At 42.6% G+C, this 22,726-nt stretch overlaps 1 protein-coding gene across 8 annotated transcripts in view; it reads right to left on the bottom strand.

Moving 5' to 3' along the window:
* Positions 1-22,726, bottom strand: part of MSI2 (musashi RNA binding protein 2) — a 594,728-nt gene that overhangs the window by 236,641 nt on the left and 335,361 nt on the right. For all 8 annotated transcript variants that reach the window (XM_083379763.1, XM_083379764.1, XM_083379767.1 and 5 more), the window contains exon 7: positions 2,028-2,076. In XM_083379763.1, coding sequence (XP_083235889.1) covers positions 2,028-2,076 — 49 coding nt within the window. The remainder of the gene's footprint in view (positions 1-2,027; positions 2,077-22,726) is intronic.

Genomic DNA, 22,726 nt, shown 5'->3' with positions numbered 1-22,726 from the left:
TTTGTAAGGAGGTGGTACTAAACCAAAGAAATAAAAATACAGCGATTTCCATTCTAGAACCAATGTGCTTCATACTCTTGTTGGCCTCCCAAGGGTCTGTCCAGGTTCAATTCTCAGAAGGCAACTGTCAGGACCCACCCCAAACCACGTCTTAGGAAGACAAAATTCTTGGAGTCAAATCTATTCCAAAAAGAATCTTTACTATGACATGCTTGGTTGTAGGAAACGAGACAGGACTTAATATTATTCCACGAAGTAAACCCTTATAAAGAGTTCTGGGTTTAACCCCCCCTTAACCCCATTTGGTCAGTCCCCCATCCTTTATCTCGTATCATCCCTCTAGTGGGAAAAAGGAACTTAGGACCCTTCATGTTTATTGCTCTCTTCTGTGACACAAGCCAGATGCTAGCCCCCCCTTTTATTTCCCCAGTTCAAAAGGCTTCTCCTTTCCTTTGAAATGCCTAATACCGGTTCAATACACATTCATTCTCTTCTCTTCGAGAGATGGCAGAATCCATGGAATAATGTTTGAAACTTTCCATTTATGAATATGATATAAATGGATTCTGACAGCAACACAAAAAAAAAACACACAAAGTTGCCTGAGTTATCCCTTGAAAAACAGCAGTCTAATAGCAACATGCTCCAGGATCGGACAATACCCCAGCTAGAAGGGAATTATATGTACCTCAGGGTTGAACCCCTGGTCCTTGAAGTTCTCTGAGCTTGGTTGTTTTCTTGCAGCTGTTTCTTGCTCTTACTTAGTAGTTGGGTAACATCATCTCCAAGCAAACAACCAAGCTCAGAGAACAACAAGGAGCCCAGCTGCTTGAAACCTCTTCCAACCAGAAAACCTAGCCTTCTTCATCTTGGATGATAGTCCCTTCCCTAAATCGCTCTCATTCCAATTATTTCCCATTATTTCAGATCAACCACATAGGTCAGAAACAACAGATTTGGTCACTCTATAGTCCAGGGGTGTCAAACTGCCGGTCCGCAGGCGGGATGCGTCATGCCGAAACCGCGCCCACCCCGGCTCCGGCAATGGGAAAAAAGTTGTGATATGTCACGACACGTGACGTGGCAAGTTTGACACCCCTGCTCTAGTCAGAGGAGTGTATCCTTCTGCATGGGCTCAGGGGCAGGGGGTCAAGCCCATCGTGTATAGCACAGGCACCACATGGAACAAAATATCAATTTATCATCTTTTTCTCTCTCTCCAATATCTATCTGTACAGCCAGCCAGCCATCTCAAAGCACCAAGCCCTTTTATACTTAGTCAGCTCTTTATCAGGTTCTCTTCTTGGCTTGGCTTTCAAGTACCGATGGAATTACTATTTCTGCTTATGTTTTAAAGTCATAGCGGTTAAATTTATTCTAAACAATTCAGCTGCATTTAAAAAAACAACCCTGAAAACGAAGGCTCATTGAGTTAGAAAAGTCAGTTTAAGTGATCAAATCCAGGCCCTGGCTTTACATAGGATTCCAGAATTAAAACATAATAGTAGAATGTCTATAAACCTGGAAACGTCCTTTTCACAAACAGGAGGAAGGTGTAGTTTACATCGCTGTCTCCTCCTTCCAAATGATCAAATATGTAAGAAACTAAAAAGAAATTCAACTGTATGTGTGAATATGGCAGCACGTTTTCCCAGGACCAGGTCATTTTGCAGAAGACACTGATGCAACTCACATTAAGGATCCTTTCTGATTGCACAAAAGTAAAGACTCAAGATCTGAAATAGGAATAAAGTCTCTATGGCTAAACTGGATGATTGCAAAAGACTTGTGGAATGATAAGACACCAAATGATATTAGCCAGTAAGAAAGAAACATTCACAATTCACAAAGTACCACTAGAGAACAATGGACATTGCAGATAAAAGTAGTTGCTTCATTTTTTGACACACACACACACAAAAAAACCCCATCCACTGTCCACAATAAACAAACTTGTTTTTTTTCAGTGAGCCAAAGAAAATCCATACGACGTTTAAAAAAATGTTGGGGTTCATTCCCCTCCTTACCTCTGTGTCTGTTGGTAGTCTTGTCAAACATAAGCATGGCATCTTCTACCTGCAAGACACAAGGACATCCGTGGTTTAGAGACTGTGAAATACAATATCACAAATTATGAAACAATTGAGGGGCATTGCGAGCAACCTGACCTGGACCTCAAATCTCCTTTTTCTGCATCATTAGGAATCTTCTTCAAAGGCTGCCTTCCAAAGACAAAACAATCTTCACGGCACCCAGAGAGATCGATGGCATCAGTAAGTAATTCACTGTTATTACAAGAGCGTTGAAATTCTGGCTAGTTTATCTTCTTAATTAAAAGTGGCTCTGCCTGTTGTGTTTCCCTAGATTCCCTGACCTTGGATACCTGATTTTGTATTCTCACCAACAATTGTGTGAATCTTATCTTCACTCCTTTCCAATTTTATTTTACATCACAGTAGATGTAGCAGTTCTGTCCAGTTTGGAGAGAATTCAAAACAACATGTGCCTAGCGGTCATGCCCCTTGTTTCCACCTTTCTGACACTCCTAAATTTAACTAAGGTTATGCTCTCCCAACTTGAGAGCTTCAAGGCTGAATAGAAACTGGAATGTCTTATCTTTCTTTTACAGTTTTCGACCCCCTGTATGATAGTCTTAATGCATTTCATGGGAAAAGAAGTCTTGCAATCTTATACTTGCATTGACACACAAACATTTCTCTGGGACGGTGCCACCAAAATCATAAAACCACTTCACGCCGCCTAAATGCCTTAGCTTGTTCAACATCTGCCACATCTATGAAAAATCATTTAAAAAAAAAAGAATTTCTATCCAGCCCAGCCCAAGAATGACTTAGAACAATCCAGCCAAAGCTCAGTTCTTTATTTGCTTATATCCAAAAGACAGAATCTTGCCAGACTAAATTTTTACTACTCTCACCCTAATGGAGATACCTTGAGAGATTCATTTCAGAAAGAAGTTGCACAGTTCATGTGCTCTGCCATGGGCTGACCTATTAGGTTAGTATTCCATCCTCCCAGCAGGTATGTTCCTAAGTGTAAAACCAATATGCTCAAGTGGAGGCTCTTAGCAGATAGCAGCAGGGTGTGTGAATGAGGAGAGATGCAGAGCCCGGCTCATCTGCTGGTAAGTCAGCTACTGCCAGAAACATGTACTGATAATGACTTATTTTTGGCCAGCGACAAAGCCAGGAAGGTGGCTTCATTCTGGCAGTTTAAAGCGTGAACGTCTACACGCAGAGGGAGAAGAAACAAGTATGTTCATAGAGAGAGAGGCAAGTAAAGGCCTTTCTCTGTTGTACACATTTTGAGGACGTGGTTGTAGCTGCCATCCTGACATTGTTCACCCTGTTGGGGGCCCTCATGCCTCCTAAGCCGATGTTGGTTTAGGAAATACAAAGATCCCCTTGTCTCCCTTCAGTTCTACAAGACACAGGGGTGGATGTTTCCTTCTGAAGGTCCATTACCAAGAAGATGTTTGGAGAACCAGAATCAAGATCTGCCAATGAGATTCCTGAAGAACGGTGGTGGAAGAACAACGATCCCACCAATTGTGGTTTATCTCAGTAGCAGGGCAGCCAGACCTGGGCTGCAAAACTCCAGAAATACCACTAGATGGCAGCAAAGAAGGAGAAATGCTTGCATTTCTTTGACGATGGACTCCCACCTTTTGACTCAATGGACTCCCACCTTCACCTAAATTTCGGCAGCCCAGGTGTGGTCAACTTACTTTGGAAGAACTGGTTCCCAAAAAAGAAAAAGAAAAAAAAAGCAAACAAGCAGATCACACAGTGCGTACAGTACCGTCTTAATCAAAAGCTCCTTTGTCCACAATGCCTCTCCTGAAACTGAACTATCCTCCCCCATCCCACTTCAATTTATTGAGGGAGCAGAACAGGTGCTTCGCCCACAGAAGGTCCAAGAGGATGCCAAGGCAAGTTTCTGCTTAGCCTCAAAGCAGACCTTTCAAAAGCCACAGGTGTTTCAAGGGAAAAGTGTGTGTGTGTGTGTGTGTGTGTGTGTGTTCACTCTCAGTCCTCACATTCCAACCGCTCCATCTCAGAGAACAGAAGGATCCCGACGCACTGAAGTGTGACCAAAGGAAAGGAAAGCTTTCAAGATCCTGTTATTTGCATGACTTGGTCCACCTGCGTTTCATCCGCAAGGCCACACCTCAGTGCTGCCCTTTAAGAGAAGAGGAGCAGGGCACTACAGCTGCTGCCAGACCCCAGATCCATAAGGCGTTGTTTTCAAATAGGGCAGGTTCATCTAGCTACGGATAGAGGGGTGTGCGCGCGTGTGAGACAAAAGAGCAGATGACATACAAGGCTTGGTAGATTTGTAGGGACAGTGCTTGACCTTCAAGAATACTTGAAAGGTTCCGAAAGCGATGAATGAAGTGGCTAAGAGTCTCTTTGAACTGAGAGATGGGCAGCAAATATTGATAAATAATGAATTATAAGTCCACAAAACATTTTATCCTCCTAATTTAAGACTTTTTTTTGGGGGGGGACTCTGTGATGGGAGGGAAAACACGGGGTTTTATTTATATGCAAAGCACGAAGCCGAAGACACCAGCCTGAAGATGACAAGTGGGACCTCGTCGAAACGTCGCCAAGATACTCTCAATCTTACACGGGAAAAGACCCGAATACGCCAAGACCTACATACCTATACCCGTGAAAATCTACGAAAAAACACACACACACACACACACACACACACAAACACACACTTTTTAAATATTAAATTTCTTAATATAAAATACAATGAGAATAAAGATAGTAGGGAAGGGGAGAAGAGAAAAAAAGGTGAAATTGAAAAGTATGGGGTAGGGGAGAAAAGAAGAAAAAAGTGTTAACTTCCAACTGTTTTCAATGCATTAAAATAAAAATAGGAAAGTACAGCCTCAGCTTTTTTTTCTGGGAGGGAAAACATGGTCCTTTCCTTGTCCTCTATCCCTTTACAGCAGACATGTCAAACTTGCGACGTCACGTGACATCGCGCAACGTATCGGGACTGTTTTGCCATTGCCGGCAATGGGGTGGGCATGGCTTCTGTGTGATGCGTCTGGCCCGTGGGCCGGCAGTTTGACACCCCTGCTTTAGAGAAAACAACTGGCATTTGTTTAAAAAAAAAAGAGTAGTACGGCACTGCGGTTTGCCAACTAATTCTGTGCAAAAGTGAGTAGACCTTGATTTTACAACCATAACGGAGCCCACAATTTCAGTTGCTAAGCAAGACAGTCGTTTTTGCCCCATGTTACAATTCTTTTTGCCACAATTGTGAAGCGAATCACTGCAGCTGTTAAGTGAAATCATCAGGTTGTTAAATAAATCTGGCTTCGGCTTTGACTTTGTTGAAAGTCAGCTTGGAAGGTTAGAACTGGGGATCGCATGACTCTGGGACAGTGAAACTGTCATACATCCAGTTGCCAGTTGCCAAGAGCCCAAATTTTGATCATGTGATCCTGGGGAACGCTACAACGGTTGTTAAGTGTGAAAACTGCTCATAAGTCACTTTTTCCAGTGTTGCTATAACTTTGAATGGTCACAGAACGAATGGTTGCAAGCCGAGGATTACCTGTAACAGAACTTTATTATCACCCTTCTATTGGACCACATGCAGCGGTGGGATTCAGCCGGTTCGCACCACTTCGGCAGAACCGGTAGCTAATTTTTTGTTGCCCAGGCCCAGAGTGGACTTCCGGAAGCAGCATCCACACACAGAGAATCGGTTGTTCCCATATTTGAATCCCACCACTGACCGCATGGTCTCACTGCAATTCAGGAACAGAATGAGCCTTAAGGATGCCGCCATGTTTAGTTTTTGGCTTGTTTTGTTGGCTCCCTCTTTCTTTATTTTAACTTCCTTCATTAGGCACGGTAGTGAAGGCACCCCAAAAAGTGAAGAGAGAGGGGGAAAAATGTTATGACATATAAACCCCAAAGCGTGTGTCTCTGCAGCAAAACAAGGCGGCTGATCCTGAGATGGAGAAAGCAAATTGCTAAGCACATTGATTTGTGCTTAGATTGTAAGCCGTCTTCGGAGAAGGGCGGGATATAAATGGGATTAAAAAAAATAATCCATAAAAGACGGGTGCTGCTCCACAGTCCAGCAAAACAAGCCAGCAATACACAACCCTTCGCACCTAAGACAGAGAAAAACCAATCAGCTTGGGGGGGAGGGGAGAAGAAACAGACCGAGTTTGAAATCTCTTGTTCCGGCGTGCTTTTTCATCCATGTGTCATGATATTATTTACACAATCTAGGCAGAGATTACAATAGCGGTGTCTCTGGCTGAATTTTAATAGCTTCCTTCCCCTAAGAATTGACAGCTTCAGGAGGGTCAGCAGTCTGGCTAACACTGACCAGTGCACTTGAGCTGGAGGCGTCTTGTCATGACAAAATTTCAGCAAGCTCCAGGCCTCTCCGGGGAGATCGGCTCTGAACTTTCTTTGTTCGGTTTTTTTTAAGATACCGCTGAAGCTAAGGCAACAAATGTACAAGTCAGCCAACCCGTTCCTTGTCTAAGGGGAACACACTATCGTGACACAAAGCCTTTCTCCCTCTTAGCTGTAACCTAAGTGACAATGCTGACATCCAGCTGGCATGCCCATCTCCTCCCGGCCTCTTAAATTTCAGGTTTCCAAAGCTTGATCCCTACATTATTCGCATATCTGCAAGAACACGGTACAGGTAGTCCTCGACTTGTGACTATTCACTTAGTGCAGGGGTAGGGCAACCTTGGCTCTTTTATGACTCGTGGACTTCAACTCCCAGAATTCCTGAGCCAGCCATGCTGAGGAGAAAGGGAGAGGTTTCCAAGCGGAGCCATGCTGGCTCAGGAATTCTGGGAGTTGAAGTCCACGAGTCATAAAAGAGCCAAGGTTGCCTACCCCTGACTTAGTGAATGGTGAATAGTGAATTTAAAGTTAGGACGGGCCCTGAAAAGGTACTTGTCACCTGGATCCACACTTTCAACGGATGTCCCCCTCTCCTGGTCACGTGACCGCATTTTGTTTTGCAGTGTCCTGAACTCATGTGACCAGGATTTACGTTTTCGACTGAAACCAGGGTTTACTTCGTTTCCAGCAAAAAAAAAAACAACCCAAAAAACAAAAAACACACATAGCAAACAATGGGTTCATTTAACTACCGTGGTCACTTAACAACTATGGTGTTTGCTTAATGACCCCCGCAAAAATATTGTAAAATTGGCCTAGTCACATGATCACCCACACAACAACTCTCACAACTTACAATCCTAATTGTGGGCTCAATTACAGTCATAAATCAAGGACTACACGTATGTGGAAGAAGCTTAGTTCACTGTTCTGATGTGGTCCTCAGATTAATGGAATATGGACACAAACTAAATCCTTGGGACAACAGGGTTCTCCCCCCCCTTCTTCTTTTTTTTAAAAAACCTCTCTGATCAACACTGAAATACCCTCTAAATTAGCCATGTAGAGTGCCTAATCTGGGGCATTTGAGTTATATTTTTTTAAGGAAAACAATGTGACTTGAGAAAAGAAGGGGGCAATTGGCTAAAAACATCTGGACCGCCTTTTTGGACCTCCTTCCCAAGATGAGCTTTGGGTTTTTAGCCAAAAAAAGGGCTGGATTCCATGAGCATGAAGTCTCTTTCTAATTTAGATAATACAGGTAGTCCTCGACTTACAACAGTTCATTTAGTGAGCATTCAAAGTTACAATGGCACTGAATAAAGTGACTTATGACCGTTTTTCACACTTAAGACCACTGCAGCATCCCTGTGATCACTTGATCAAAATTCAGATGCTTGGCAAGTGGCTCATATTTAAAAAGAGCCTTGGTGGAGCAGTGGGCTAATGCCTCCTTAACACTAGCTGCCTGCAATTAGTGCAGGTTCGAGTCCCACCAGGCTCAAGGTTGACTCAGCCTTCCATCCTTCCGAGGTAGGTAAAATGAGGAGCCAGATTGTTGGGGGCAATTAAGCTGACTTTGTAATAATGCCGCTTTGGGGTCTGTGTGAAAGCCCTAATAAGCAGGCATATACATAGAATGGAGGTTACTGCTAAGCTTGTAAGCCGCCCTGAGTCTTCGGAGAAGGGCGGGATATAAATGGAATTAAAATAAATAAATAAATAAATATTTATGACGGTTGCAGTGTCCCAGGGTCACGTGATCCCCTTTTGCAAACTTCTGACAAACAAAGTCAATGGAGGAAGCCGGATTCACTCAACAATCGTGTTACTAACTTAACAACTGCAGTGATTCCCTTAACCACTGTGGCAAGATAGGTCATAAAATGGAGCAAAACTCACTTAACAAACGTCTCACTTAGCAACAGAAACTTTGGGCTCAACAGAGATCATAAGTTGAGGACTACCTGTATTTCAGCAGTCTGAATGGTGGCTCAGGACAGAGCCCAAACTTCCAGTATAGAAGAAACAGCACTCATATAGCACAACCCAATGTCACAAAAATAGGACATTCTAGATCAGGGGTGTCAAACTCGCCGTGTCACGTGACATGATGTATCGTGACTTTTTCCCCATTGCCGAAGCTGGGGTGGGCGCAGTTTCAGCATGATGCATCCAGCCCACGGGCCAGCAGTTTGACACCCCTTTTTCAGATCATAAGAAATAGAACTGGATTCCTCTTGCCCAACAAATCTTTTAGGCAATTTCTCTGAGTTAACGGTTGCACAAATCCCCACTCTATGTACACACAATGGGACAAATATACAGTGACACTGTCCAACCAGTATTTCAATTAAATCACCATATCTGTCACTGCACTAGGATAAAGAGAGAGGTGGTATCAAGCTATTCTTCAGGGTCTCGACACTATTTAAAATAAGCACAAACTATTTCCGGGATTAATCAGCCGCAAGTTGCACGAGCCATTGGGATCAAGGGTGCAAATGAGAAGATGTATATGATGAGATCATGCAAACGCCATTAACCTACGTAATTCTATCAGAGATGGAACAGAAACAGGTAACTAGTGGAATTTGTGCATAATAGCATTTTATGTTTGTGTGTTGTCATTTTGGCATCTTTGTATTTGCTGCAGATGCTGCTGACCTTGATAAATAATTTTCTCGGTCCTCGCTCCAGCATTGAACGTTGATGCTTGAGAAAACTCACGCAAATACCACAAACAGCCCAGAAATGGATAATCCAATCACCCTGAGCTCTCACTCAAAGCACGAACGACCTGGCTCAAATTTTAATTGATTTTTTTAAAAAAACTTCAATTGAATTTTTAAACTGAAGATCTTTATTTTTTTTAAATTGTTTTATGCGGCATTTTATTCAATGTCTGTAAACCGCCCACAGTTGCCTTTGGTGAGATGGATGGCATAAAAGTTTCATAAAGAAATAAAGAAATGAAACGAATCCTCCTTTGGACACACGATGAGAAGACCCAGCTCTTTGGAGAACGCTCTAATGCTGGGAAAGGTGGAAAGAAAGAGGAAGAAGAGAACGACTAGCAGCAAGTTGGAGGGAGTTAATGATGGTGATGGGCGCATCACTGAAAACCTGAAGGACCAAGCTGGGGACAGGTCCTTCTGGAGAAAATCTACGTTACTAACAGTTGATAGCACATATTGTAATCAATCAGCATAGTGATATTCTGTTTAATAGCTACTCATTAATTATGACCCTTGGTCAGTTTTAAGAAATGACAATAATTGAGAGGTTTGATTGTTAAGCGTAGAACTGGATGAGTTTTGGGATTTCTTCCTTTCATTGTTCTCTTTTTTATTTTTCACAGTCCAATTGGATCTTTGGCCCATCGTACACAAATAATACACCCAAGATGGACAAACCTCAGATTAACATGATGGAGCTCTGCATTCATTCATTTGTTCATTCTTTAAAAAAAGAGAATGTTTTCCTCAGAATAATTGATTTTCCAAACAGGAGGGTAATCTCATTTTCTAAGAATACGGTAAAGCAAGACTGTTTTTTTTTTCTTCTCCCTCCGAGTAATCTTTCTTTTCTGGCGGAGATCATCTTCTTTTCAAATCAATGCACCTCTGAATTTTGGTTCAGAAACAGCGAGTAAAAGAAATAACAGCGGAAGCCCGACCCAAATTCATACCGAGACTGGCAGACAAAGCTAAAGTCCTATAAGATTGAAAAAGCTTGCATACTAGAGTTGTGAGAGGAGTGTACTGCTTTTTGTGTGGACGCAGCAGGTAGTGGATATTCCTTGAGGCTTTAAAGCCAGGATGCTCTTCCAGCCATATCAAAATTGGTTTTCTCTTTCTTCCCTCTCCACCAAACTTTTGTTTGTTTCTTAAGGTCAAAACATTTTATCTTTGCCTTTTCAGTTTGCCCCAACCCAACCGGCTTTTGCAGGGCACCCATTGTCACAGAGAAGCAACCCCTTTCTTCTGGCAGCAGAGTAACACAATGGCATCACTCAGTAATTCCTGAACAGATAAAAGTGCTGAACAGAGAAAGAATTTCTATGAATGCCCGGACAAAATAAAGCATCTAAAATGACCGGGAGGAATAGAGAAGGTGGTTGGGGTGGTAAAAAGAGCTGATATAAACACCATGAGTTCTCAGGAAGAGAAGAAAAACTTTACCAAACAATCTAATTGCAAGGTAAAGATCTGGGACCCGGGGTTGAAAAGAGAAATTCAGTCAGTCAGTGAGTCATTCATTCAGTGGTGCAATCTAACAAAAACAGTCTGAAATAAAAACCAGAAACCTTTCAATATGCAAAGGTTAAATAGATCCGACTCAAAAAGGCTCCATTCTCACGAGTCTCTATTCTATCAAGATATGAGCTGTTTCTGCCTTTCCATTGAAAGGGGAAAAAGTCAAAAGTATCTATGCAGGAAAACCACATGCCATCTGGCGCCAAAGACCAGCTCCACACGTGAAGGTTCAATTAAGCCGATCTATTGCGAAAAACCTATGCACAGGAATCCTCTCAACTAACGGTTCACACCTTGTTGGGAGTTAGATAACGGTCAATGGCACTCAAGGGAAGTTGGACTTTGTTTGCTTCTGACTATGTAGAGATTCTAGGCTGATTCCCTCTTTCCACTCCACCTCCAGGTTCTGCTATTCCCTCTCCTACAGATACTAAGGAAACTTGATCTCTTCACGTTGGCTCCCCAGTCCACAGCCTTGGAAGCACTAGAGAGACTCTAGCCAGTTTTGAAACTGGTCAGTGGATCCCAACAATTATAACTGGAATATGGAAGCAGGGAATATTAGGCACAAGGAAGACATCCTTAATTAAGAGAGTTTCTCATTCATGGATGCTCAGAACAATATTTTTTAAAGAAACAAGATAAGATGACCTTTATTGTCATTTTTTACTGTGGGCTCAACGGCACACATCGAAAATGAAATTTAGTTGCCCGCTCTCAAAGTGAACACGTACATGACACACACCTAAACATACTATATACAACATATGTATAGACCATGGGTCGGCAACCCGCTGCTCTGGAGCCGCATGTGGCTCTTTCAGCCTTTTCCTGTGGCTCCCAGTCGTCCTCCGCCATTTGCAAAGAGAGAGAGAGAGACAGAGACAGGCACTTGCGCTTCCCTTCTCTCTCTCTCTCTCTCTCTCTCTCTCTCTCTCTCTCTCTCTCTCTCTCTCTCTCTCTCTCTGTGTGTGTGTGTGTGTGTGTGTGTGTGTGTGTAAAAAAGAGTGGCCTCACGCTGTTCTCTGGGAAGCTGACAAGCTTATTGGGTGTGGCTCCTGCCTTTGCTACATCTCCACAGGAAGCAGCAGGAGAGCCAGCCCAATAAGAATGTGTGTCAGCTTGTCTGAGAACAGCATGAAGCCAGTTTGCCAGGTGAGCAGAAGAGGGAGAGGGGGGGCAGGGAGGGAGGGAGGGAGGGAGGGAGGGAGGGAGAGAGAGAGAGAGAGAGAGAGAGAGAGAGAGAGAGAGAGAGAGAGAGAGAGAGAGAGAGAGAACTCATGCACAGCAGCCTCTTTCTTTTTAATTAAACTCTTCGATCAAGCTCCCCTCCTTGCGTGCGTGCACAAGGAGTTTTGCGGCTCCCAGTGTTGTGTTTTTTCTATGGGAAACGGGTCCAAGTGGCTCTTTGATTGTTTAAGGTTGCCGACCCCTGGTATAGACCCACACCCCTACATATACATAACAAATAAATATTAAACACTGCCCACCCTGAATATATAAACAAAAGGAGATAGATGAGTACTTCCAATCTCTGTTGGTGCAAAGACCTCTTCAAACTGGTATTCTAAAGGCCTTTTCCCTTGGTACTTAACCATTGTACACGCATACGCTGTGTTGACACCTTTGGGTGGAGGAGATTCATCTCATCTCCAGCCCATAATTGAGAATGCCTCAAGTAATCTTTAGCTGAACCAGTATTCAGCTGGCTTTTTCTGTTTCTTCTATAGCAGTGATGGCGAACCTTTTAGAGACCGAGTGCCCAAACTGCAACCCAAAACCAACTTATGTATCATCGGGTGCTGGGTGACCCATTGGGTAGGTGTGGCCCATTGGATGGGCATGGCTGCGGTGGTAACGGCAGAGTGAATGGGACTAAAAAGTTCAATCAATCAATTCCAACTTTGTGAGATCTTTTTTTTTCCCCACAAGAAGTTAAAATTGATTGATTGAACCCTTTTTTTTGCACACGGTGGCGGAGGCCTAAAGCGAAAAGGTTTTATAAAACCCAGCTGAAAGTCTAGGACTGGGGTGACGGTGTGCGTGCCCACAGAGAGGGCTCTGCGTGCCACCTGTGGCACACGTGCCATAGGTTCACCACCACGGTTCTATAGTGTTCAAGGAGCCCTGATGAAACTAAAGTCCCTTAGATTTTGCCACTCATTAGCTTGGAGAGAAGTCCAAGTTGAAACAAACCAGGAGAGGGCACTTCAGTCCAACAATCAAGAAAAACCCTAAGATAGACTGCCTCTAAATTGGGGCAGGGAGAGGAATAGTCATACTTAAATGTCATGGGCAATCAGAGATCAGTTCTTTCAGACCCACAGTCCAGGTAAATCCAATTCTACTACCTCCAAATTGGTTGAGCAAGTGTCTTCAGGAAGGCCCCACAAGGACAAGAGGGCAATAATTTTCCATCGGTGTTACTCACAGTGGTGAATGGTATAGCATGGTAGCATGCAGCATTTGGATCTCAAGTGGGAATCTGGTGTGGGCACCTTCTCTGTACTTGTTCGCTATTTCTCTAAGGCAGGGGTAGGCAACCTTGGCTCTTTTGTGACTCGTGGACTTCAACTTCCAGAATTCCTGAGCCAGCATGGCTCCGCGTGGAAACCTCTCCCTTTCTCCTCAGCATGGCTGGCTCAGGAATTCTGGGATTTGAAGTCCACCAGTCACAAAAGAGCCAAGGCTGCCTACCCCTGCTCTAAGGAGTAAACTTTATTAAAAAAAAATAGACAGAAAATTAAATCTATCTATCTATCTATCTATCTATCTATCTATCTATCTATCTATCTATCTATCTATCATCTATCTATCTATCTATCTATCTATCTATCTTCATCATCAACATCATCATCATCATTATTATTATTAGTCCCCTTTATTATTTTTACATATAAATCAAGGTGATGAAGATATCCAACACACCTTCCTCCTCCTATTTTCCACACAACAACAACCCTGGGAGGTGGGTTGAGCTGAGAGTCTGGCCCGAAGTCACCCAGCTGATTTTCATGCCTAAGGTGGGACTAGAACTCACTGTCTCCCGCTTTCAATTTCCACCTATTTTATGATTGTTACAACTTTCTCTCCCACTTCCTTTGTTTGTTGATAAAAGTAATTCTGACTATGTGGAGCCTTTCTCCCCCTTTTTCCAGTTGGTTATAAATAAAACAATATCTGTTTTTCTATTCTGGGACTTTCTCTGCCTCTCTCTCCTCCCCCTCCCCCCCTCTCTCTGTCTCTCTAATGGACCAATATGGTTTCTTGCCATTTTGAGGTCACAAGGGGAAACAGCTCTATAGATCACAGATGTTCAACCGAGATGACCCAGATGGCTTGAGGGAAGGTCGCTCCAAACAATCTCCCTTAAGAATTTACATGGAAGCTTTTATGCTGAACAAAATAAAAGCATTTAGTGAGGCAAAGGATTCTTAAAAAACAAAAATAGCTAAGTCCAATAATAATAATAATAATAATAATAATAATAATAATAATAATAATAATAATAATAATAATAATAATAATAATAATAATAATAATAATAATAATAAAGCAAAAAAGGTTATTCCCCACATAATACAATCTGGCAGCTCCCAGGAACTGATTAAATCAATGAATATCATATCAGTGGGCATTACTGAAGGCTGTCAAGGCCTCAGCTGTTTGAAATTCTGAGGTGATAGGGGGAAAAATGAACATTAATCACAACCTTAAAGAATTAATAGCAGGTATCTTTTCCTGCCTCTCCCTCTGATCATATAAATATTATATTTACATAATCATAGCTTTGGTTTATGTAATATTTATTCCTCAAGGCAGCTATAGAAAAGAAAGGTGGTGCCACAATATGTCTTTGATGAGAAGTGCAGGGCAAACCCAGAATTTTTATACCTATCAACATTTCAGCTCCTTTGGCTGATATTACCTTCCCTTCCAGCTAATACTTTCCCTGGGAACAGGAGCCAATATTTCACCTTTTTTTGGGGGTGGGGGGAATAGGGGTGAGGGTGGGCCTTACTCCTAAATTCTCCAGATTGTTTTCAGCAAGACTGATACAAGATGCAATTAATATATATATTTTTTTAAAAAAACTGTTTCGTCAATCTGGTTTTCTGTTTTGATGTTTTGTTTTTGCTTTGGTGTACCACTGACTGGATTAAAAACCAAACCAAACACCGAAGCAAAAATAAAACATCAAAACAGAAAAACAGGGTGACGAAACAGATTTTTTTTAAAAAAAAATGTATTAATTGCATTTGAAAGTAAAACAAGGTAATGCAAAAAATCCCAAACAATGTGTAATACGTGAGAGAATCTGGTGCAAGGATCTTATCCTTCCAAGCAATAAACAAGCCCATAAATTAAGGGGCTGCCAATCTTGAGCCTGAAAAGACCATTATCGGGCACTTGCAACACCAGTGCCAAAGTGAGACTGAGCCCCCTCATGGAGTGGAACAGAAAACCCACTCCCCAGTGCTAATAAACAATGGTGGTTGGGGGAGTCTCCTTGATAAAAGTGTTTCCAGATGCAAGGCAAAAAAAGATCTCACCACAACCAACAGAGAGAAGTGCATAGGCAACCCCCTTGTCACAGGAGAAGGCACCACAACGAGGATGGGAAGCCTGAAAAATAGCATCCATTATAATTCCAGAGATGGTTTAATATCCTGTCTAGCATTTCACAGAAGATTAAAGAATCATCCAATCTGTTTAATAACTGAAATTCTCTGGGCAGATTACATCATATCCATCAGGAATGAGCGATTCATGGTCTGCAAGCTGCATTCAACCTTCTTCCAGCTTGATTGATAGCCACAGCACCTGGACTTTCTTAGGAATACACGGCCAAAACTTAGTAGCCAGGAATGTCCCGTCCCCAGAGCAAAAAAAAAAAAGTCAAGATGCGCATAAAAAAAACAGCTTCAGTCACACTGTCAGGGCTGCTAACTTGAATTTTTAACCATGCCAGAAGGCAGCTCTGTCAGAAGCAAACAGTTTGCTTTTAATGATGTTAATACAGGCAGTCTTTGACTTACAACCATCCGTTTAGCGACTGTTTGAAGTTACCGCCTTGCTAAAAACGTGGCTTACAACTGGTACTTGCACTGCAGCATCCCCACAGTCAAGTGATCAAAACTCAAGAGCCTGACAACTGGCATGTATTTACAAAGGTTGCAGCGTCTCAGGGTCACTTGATCTCCCCTTGGTGACCTTTCCAACTGGCTGCCAACAAGCAAAGTCACTTAACAACATGATTTACTTAACTACTACTGTGATTCCCTTAACAACCGTGGCCAAAAAAGTCATAAAATCTGCCGTGACTCACTTAACATCCGCTTTTGCTTAGCAGCGGAAATTCTGGTCCCAGCTGGGGTCGTAAGCGGAGGACTGCCTGCACTCTACTTTTAAAAAGTAAGCAAGGAGTTAAAGAGGTGCCCTGAGCGTCCAAAAATATAAAAAGTCTCCATAAAGCTGCCTGCACCTCTCTTGAAACGGCAATGGGAGGTAAACATGTCAACGTCTCTGAACCTCCCATTAAGCCTTACCATCGCCTGCTATTAGACGCCACTCTTCAATCCGGTGAAATTATGTGATCTCTGGAGGAACCGAAGACACGAAGAGGAGTGCCCAAAGCATCTCGGTGTTTGCCGTGACTAAAGTACCTTGATGGAATTGAAGCAACTAGGCATGACAAGGCCTTTAGGCCCACTTCCTGGCCCAGCAACGTGAGCAGAGAGCAGGGCGGTGAAATTGTCACTGAGCTTGTTTGGCAGGAACGGTTATGGGGAAAGGTGGTGGTTTCGTTAATGGACAGAAAGAGCCGTGATGGGCAATTACTCCAGTAAAGAGACAAGTGCACCATCAACCACTTATTGAGAAGGGGGAGGCTGGGGGGGGGGGGGGGGAAGGGAGATAGGGAAGAGCAGCTTCTTCTGACAGATGTCAAACATCTGATCTGGCAAGCCGCTCTCTCTCTCTCTCTCTCTCTCCCTCTCTCCTCGAATTGTGACGGCTGCTGTTTTTGACCCCCTATTACAATTTGCCATTTCCTGCCACCGCAACAGATGAGCAATTCAAAAGAACTGCTCCATCTTGATTGGATGGGCTCCCCTGCCCCGCTCCAAGCAGAGATCACATCAAACAACACAGCGCCTGACATCTGTCTTTCCCTCCCCCCCCCTCCTCTCGCGCTGCCTGTCTTTTTGCAGGTTATTTACTGATAATTTTGTGAATGGTTTTGAAGGGAAGGTGTGGACAATTACCCAAACTGGGGGAATACACACAAGGGGGAAATATGTAGGAGAAGGATAAAATCCAGTGTGAATCATTTGCTTTTTAAAAAAAAATACGACTCTATTGTTGGGGCCTTGGTGTTTTCTGATTTTGGTTGTTTTTGTAGAGGCATTTCATTGCCAGGCTAAATAATACCATTATTGATGATCAGTCTGTTGGTGATTTGCATCAATGCTGGCCTACTAATGAACCATCTGCAAGAAAACAAACAAGATACGAAAACACCAAGAAACCAACAGGCCAGTTCTGAACAACACACGTTCTTTATTGTTGAGCATGACTATACATTTAATTAGTACTTATCACTTATCTCATATTAACAAGTTTGTTTTCATGGGCCAAAGTACAGTGCAGGAAAATCAACCACTTAATAAGCAGATAAATAGCGTAAAGCCGATGTAAATATTAAGTCAATCTTGAGCAATTTGGAAAAACTAAGCAAAGTAATATCAGGTTAGTATTTGGATCACGGCTATAGGATTGAATGCTTTTTAACAAAATCAAAAAAGACAATACAGGTAGTAGTCCTTGACTTAAGACTAATTGCTTAGCGACCATTTGAAGTTATGACAGATTTCCCCCCCCAAAGCTACTTATAACCCAGTTTTGAAGTTCTGATGTTGCCTCCCCCGCAATCACATGATGTCATTTCGGGCATTCAGCAAATAGCCCACATTTATGGCCATTTCTGGCAAAAAAACAACAACACGAAAGGCACAGAAAACAACTGGTTCGCTTTATGACCGCAGGGATTGCTTTGTTTGGACCTGTCACTTAACAACTGCTGCAAAAAAGGCCATAAAATTGTCTCCAGTCATGTGATGAGCCACTTTAGAATCATCATGATTTATAACCATAATTGGCAGACTCCATTATGGTCATAAATCAAGGACTACCTGTAACAAGCTACTCTCCATACTGTTCCCAGGAACACAATAAATGATGTCTCAATGACATCACGTCAATGTACAGTGTTCATCCACTAAACTTTGTTAAGAAGAACCAGCCTTCCTTGTGGTTCCTGTGCAGAGGTATGTTTTTGCGTGGAGATTTTGATCAATAACTTTTGTGTGCCCGGGGCTTTTTTTGTCATAGAATGCACAGAACGGAGTTCTGGCACCTTTTTTGGATGGAACCTTGTAGGGTAGGCAAGGCGGGTTGTATGACGAAGGCGGGTTGTATGACGTGTGTGAGTTCCGGCACCTTTTTTTAAAAAAACAAAACAAAAAAAGCACTGTGTGTGCCTATATTTGGGGTTGGTTGGTTAATTTATTTATTATTTGGTTTTAATAGCTGCAGATCTGAAAAAGTGACTTGTGATATCTCTTTTGGGGCTATGAAAGTGCATGTGGCTTAGCTGGAACAGAACACCTGACAAGGAAGAATACAGGAAAAGTTGAAAGAGTTCTAAGGGAAATCTTCCTCTTACGACCGGTCACGTAGTAACTGTTCAAACTTTCAACAAACCTCCCCAGAACTACTTATGACCCAGTTTTTAAAGGTCGCCTCCTGCAGTTTTTTTTATTGCAGTTTGGGTGATTGGCAATTGCCCCACATTTACAGTTTGTAATATTTCCCCCCCCCCACACACACACACACACCAGTGAAGTGACTGCAATTCACAGGATATTTTTTGCTGAAAAGTATTATATTATATTTATATTTATTAAATTTTTATACCACCCTTCTCCCGAAGGACTCAGGGCGGTGTACAGGGCAATAAGTATTAAAAGACAAAGTACAAAAGTTAAAAGCCCGATATATACAATAATTAAAAACCATGTTAAAACCCCAACCCCAAACCCATCAAACCAGGCCGGATTGCTCAAATAAGTAAGTTTTTAGATCCCGCCGGAAGGAGCGAAGGTCGGGGGCCATCTGGAGCTCAACCAGCAAGCGGTTCCACAGGTCTGGCGCGCCCACAGAGAACGCTCTCCCCTTGGGGGCCACCAGTCGGCATTCTTTGATCGGAGGCACCCTGAGGAGGCCCTCTCTGTGGGAGCGCACTGGACGGAGGGAAGGTGACGCCGGCCGCAGGTGTTGCCATAGGTAATCCGCTAATATTTACGGTACTTTCAGTTTCCACCAGAAAAACACCTTCTAGTTCCAATGGATTCAGTGGCATTTGCTTAACAACCACCATAACAAAGGTTGTAAAGTCAGGCATGGTCACGGGGTGACACACTTAATGAGCACCACGACCTTATGGCGGTAATTTAGGGCGTAGGTTGAGGATTACCTCTACAATCTGAAGAGAAGCCAAAGCAAAGGAGAATAAGAGGAATATGAAAACTAGGAAAGCTAGCAAAAGCTAACTAGCCTAGCGTTTTTCAAACTTGGCAACTTTTAAGATGTGTGGACCTCAACCCTCAGAATTCCCCAGCCAGCAGCACATCTTAAAGTTGCCAAGGATGAAAAAAAAAAACCACAATGATTTACCTTGAGGAATTCCCTTTGCTTCACAACTCTTCGGACTGATGAAACGTTTGCACAAGGCACAGAAACCAACTGGAATAAAGCCAGATACCAGAATCTGATGTGCCACAATTTCAAAATGTGGGCATTTTGTCAACAAATAAACTATGGCTGGTTCCCCAATGGGGGTTCAGGCACTGAAGGAAATCACACTTGAATAATCCATCTTCGTATACTACAAAGTGGGGGGCGGAAAAACCTGCTGAGTTTTTAACTTGAAGCAAAGTGTCAGCAACAATGAAGAAGGTGGTCAGCATTTATAGACTGCTCTATAATGTCTAAGGAAGTTTACACTAGCATATATACTTATACACAGACACACATATATACATATACATACATATACATATATACATACACACACATACATACACACACACATATATATAGCTAATAAAGAAAGAGCCTGTGGCCTACGGGTTAAAACAACTGCCTAATATATAATTAGCCCAGGTTCGAATCTCAGATAAAGGGTATGACTGACTGATGAGAACAAAAGAAGTTCAAAATGGCCATATCAGCCTCCCAAATTCTTTATTAGCAATTTGAATAATTTACTTGTGTGTGTGTGTGTGTGTGTGTGTGTGTGTGTGTGTGTGTGTGTATGTATGTATGTATATATATATATATATATATATATATATATATATATATATATATATATATATATATATATATATATATAAAATACACACACACAGACACACATTTATAATGTAATTTTTGAAATATAATTTTAAAACAGGGAGTCCCAAATTTCTGTTGCTAAGTGAGACACATTAAGTGAGTTTTGCCCCATTTTACGACCTTTATGGCCACAGGTGTTAAGTGAATCACTGCAGTTGTTAAGTTAGTAGCACGGTTGTTAAATGAATCTGACTTCCCCATTGACTTTGCTTGTCAGAAAGTCACAGAAATTGATCACATGACACCAAGACATTGCAATCAACATAAATGTGAGTCAGTTGCCAAGCGTATAAATTTTGATCACGTGATCAACTGTCGTAAGTGTGCAAAACGGTCATAAGTCACTTTTTTCAGTAGTACCGTAATTCTGAATGGTCATTAGATGAACTGTTGTAATTCGAGGACTTCCTGTATTAATCTTTTTTTTTTAAGCAAATAGTTTCCAAATCTCATCCCAAAATGTATGCGTAGTGTCATTGCCACTCAGCCCTCTTTCCTGGGTGTGTGAAATAAAGTCTTGATAGTAAAACTGACTTTCTCAATGTGCTACAATGGTTGGTTCTACAAGACCTTTGCCCAGAAAGCACCCACCATTTAGTGTCACATTCAACGTTCATTTGAACTCCCCATTAATTAATTTTGACCGAGGTGATAATTGTGCAGCTCTGTCTTGGGCTGAGGAATCAACAAGTTTATTAGTCCTAAATTGAGAAGCCTGTCAGTAGGCTAATCTTTTGCAGGATGTGGAGAACAGATACTGACAGCCGTGAAATAAGGCACCAGGGAGGGAGGAGGGAAAATAAGGAGAGAAACCCTTGATTAAACTTCAGTGTGGAATCGTCAGGGCACCCGGCCGGCTTCCTTGCTCTTTGAGTGGGAATCAGCTAAACTGGTAGACAATTTCGGATGATGATCTTCAGGGTGAGGTTTGGCCAACTCAACGACGAGGACGGGAGGTTAGATATTAGACACTTTTGGCTAGTCAGCTTAACAAAATTGAACCTAACTAATACAGATAATTGCTGGATCTGCAAAAATCAACAGCTTGTATCAAGACTGCTCAAAAAACATGGCTCCTGGAGACTCTCTGAAACAATAATCTACTACTGTACTAGTGTTAAAGTTGTGGTAGTATATTTTTCTGCTTAACATCTAGACAAAACCACTGGGAAAAGTCATCAGCAAAATCTGCTACCATTAACATGATTATATTGAGCTGTTCCCTGCCACACCACGTCCAGCTGGAGATAGTCCATGTTCTTGGGGTCAGAATGACATGAAACAATATAACATTGGATCCTAGTAAGACATTTGTTCATCATGCCTCTCTACCTGTTCCAGTTTTGCCTCTTGAGGACTTGCAATACCCTGAGGTGGGAGAGCCACACTGAGGGATCTTCCCTGGACTCATGGCTGTGACTGGATGAGCCCATAACTTGTTGGGCCTATTCCTAAGTCCAGGAGGTACACCAGTTGTGGTCTCTCCTGACACAGGAGGACCTGGTTACAATGATTCCTATCTTACCTAACTAGGTTAGACTTTTGCAATGTGCTCTACTTGGGGTTGCTTTTGAAACTAAAGGTAAAGGTAAAGTTTTCCCCGCACATGCGTGCTAGTCGTTTCCGACTCTAGGGGCCGATGCTCATCTCCGTTTCAAAGCCGAAGAGCCAGCGCCTGTCCGAGGACGTCTCCGTGGTCATGTGGCCGGCATGACTAGACGCCAAAGGCGCATGGAACGCTGTTACCTTCCCACCGTAGTGGTCCCTATTTTTCTACTTGCATTTTTACGTGCTTTCGAACTGCTAGATTGGCAGAAGCTGGGACGAGTAACAGGCGCTCACTCTGTTACACGGCACTCGGGATTCGACCCGCCAAACTGCTGACCTTCTGATCAACAAGCTCAGCATCCTAACCCACTGAGCCACCGCATCCCTTTTTTTTGAAACTAAAGTTGGCCCGAAATTTAACAGTCCATATATATTGACTGGCACTAGTCATTTTAGTACATATTTTCTTTGGGGGGGGGGACATTGATTACCAATAGGTTTCTGGTTTTGATTTACAAAGCTCTTTATAGATTGGCGGTGAGGAACCCTCAGAAGGTGAGGGGTAACAGAATAACAGTTGGAAGGGACCATGGAGAACTTCTAATCCAATCCTCTGCTCAGTGGCGAACCGAATCCTGTGGTATTTCCAAAGGTGGACAGGCATGCAGTAGCCAATCAACCACACATCGTGGTAGTAGAGAAAGACCAGAAGACTGGTCAACGTAAATGTAGTCTTCAACTTATGACCACAATTTGGACTAGAATTTCCAATGCTAACAAAGGCCATTGTTGAATAAGTGGCCCCTGATTTTATGAATTTTTTGCCACAGTTAAACAAATCACTGCAGTGGTTAAGTGAGTCACATGGTCATTAGCTGAATCTGTCTTCCCCCAATGACTTTGCTTGTTGGAATTTGGCTGGAAAGGTCCCAAATGGTGATCATGTCACCCCCATGATGCTGCAACTGTCATTAATACATGCCAGTTGCCAAGTGCCCAAATGTTGATCACGTGGAGGTACTGTAACGGTCGTAA

The sequence above is a fragment of the Vipera ursinii genome (assembly GCF_947247035.1).
Source record: "Vipera ursinii genome assembly, chromosome: 1".
Classification (NCBI taxonomy): domain Eukaryota; kingdom Metazoa; phylum Chordata; class Lepidosauria; order Squamata; family Viperidae; genus Vipera; species Vipera ursinii.
The sequence above is the reverse complement of the archived record's forward strand: the minus strand, read 5'-3'. Positions and strand labels throughout refer to the sequence as shown.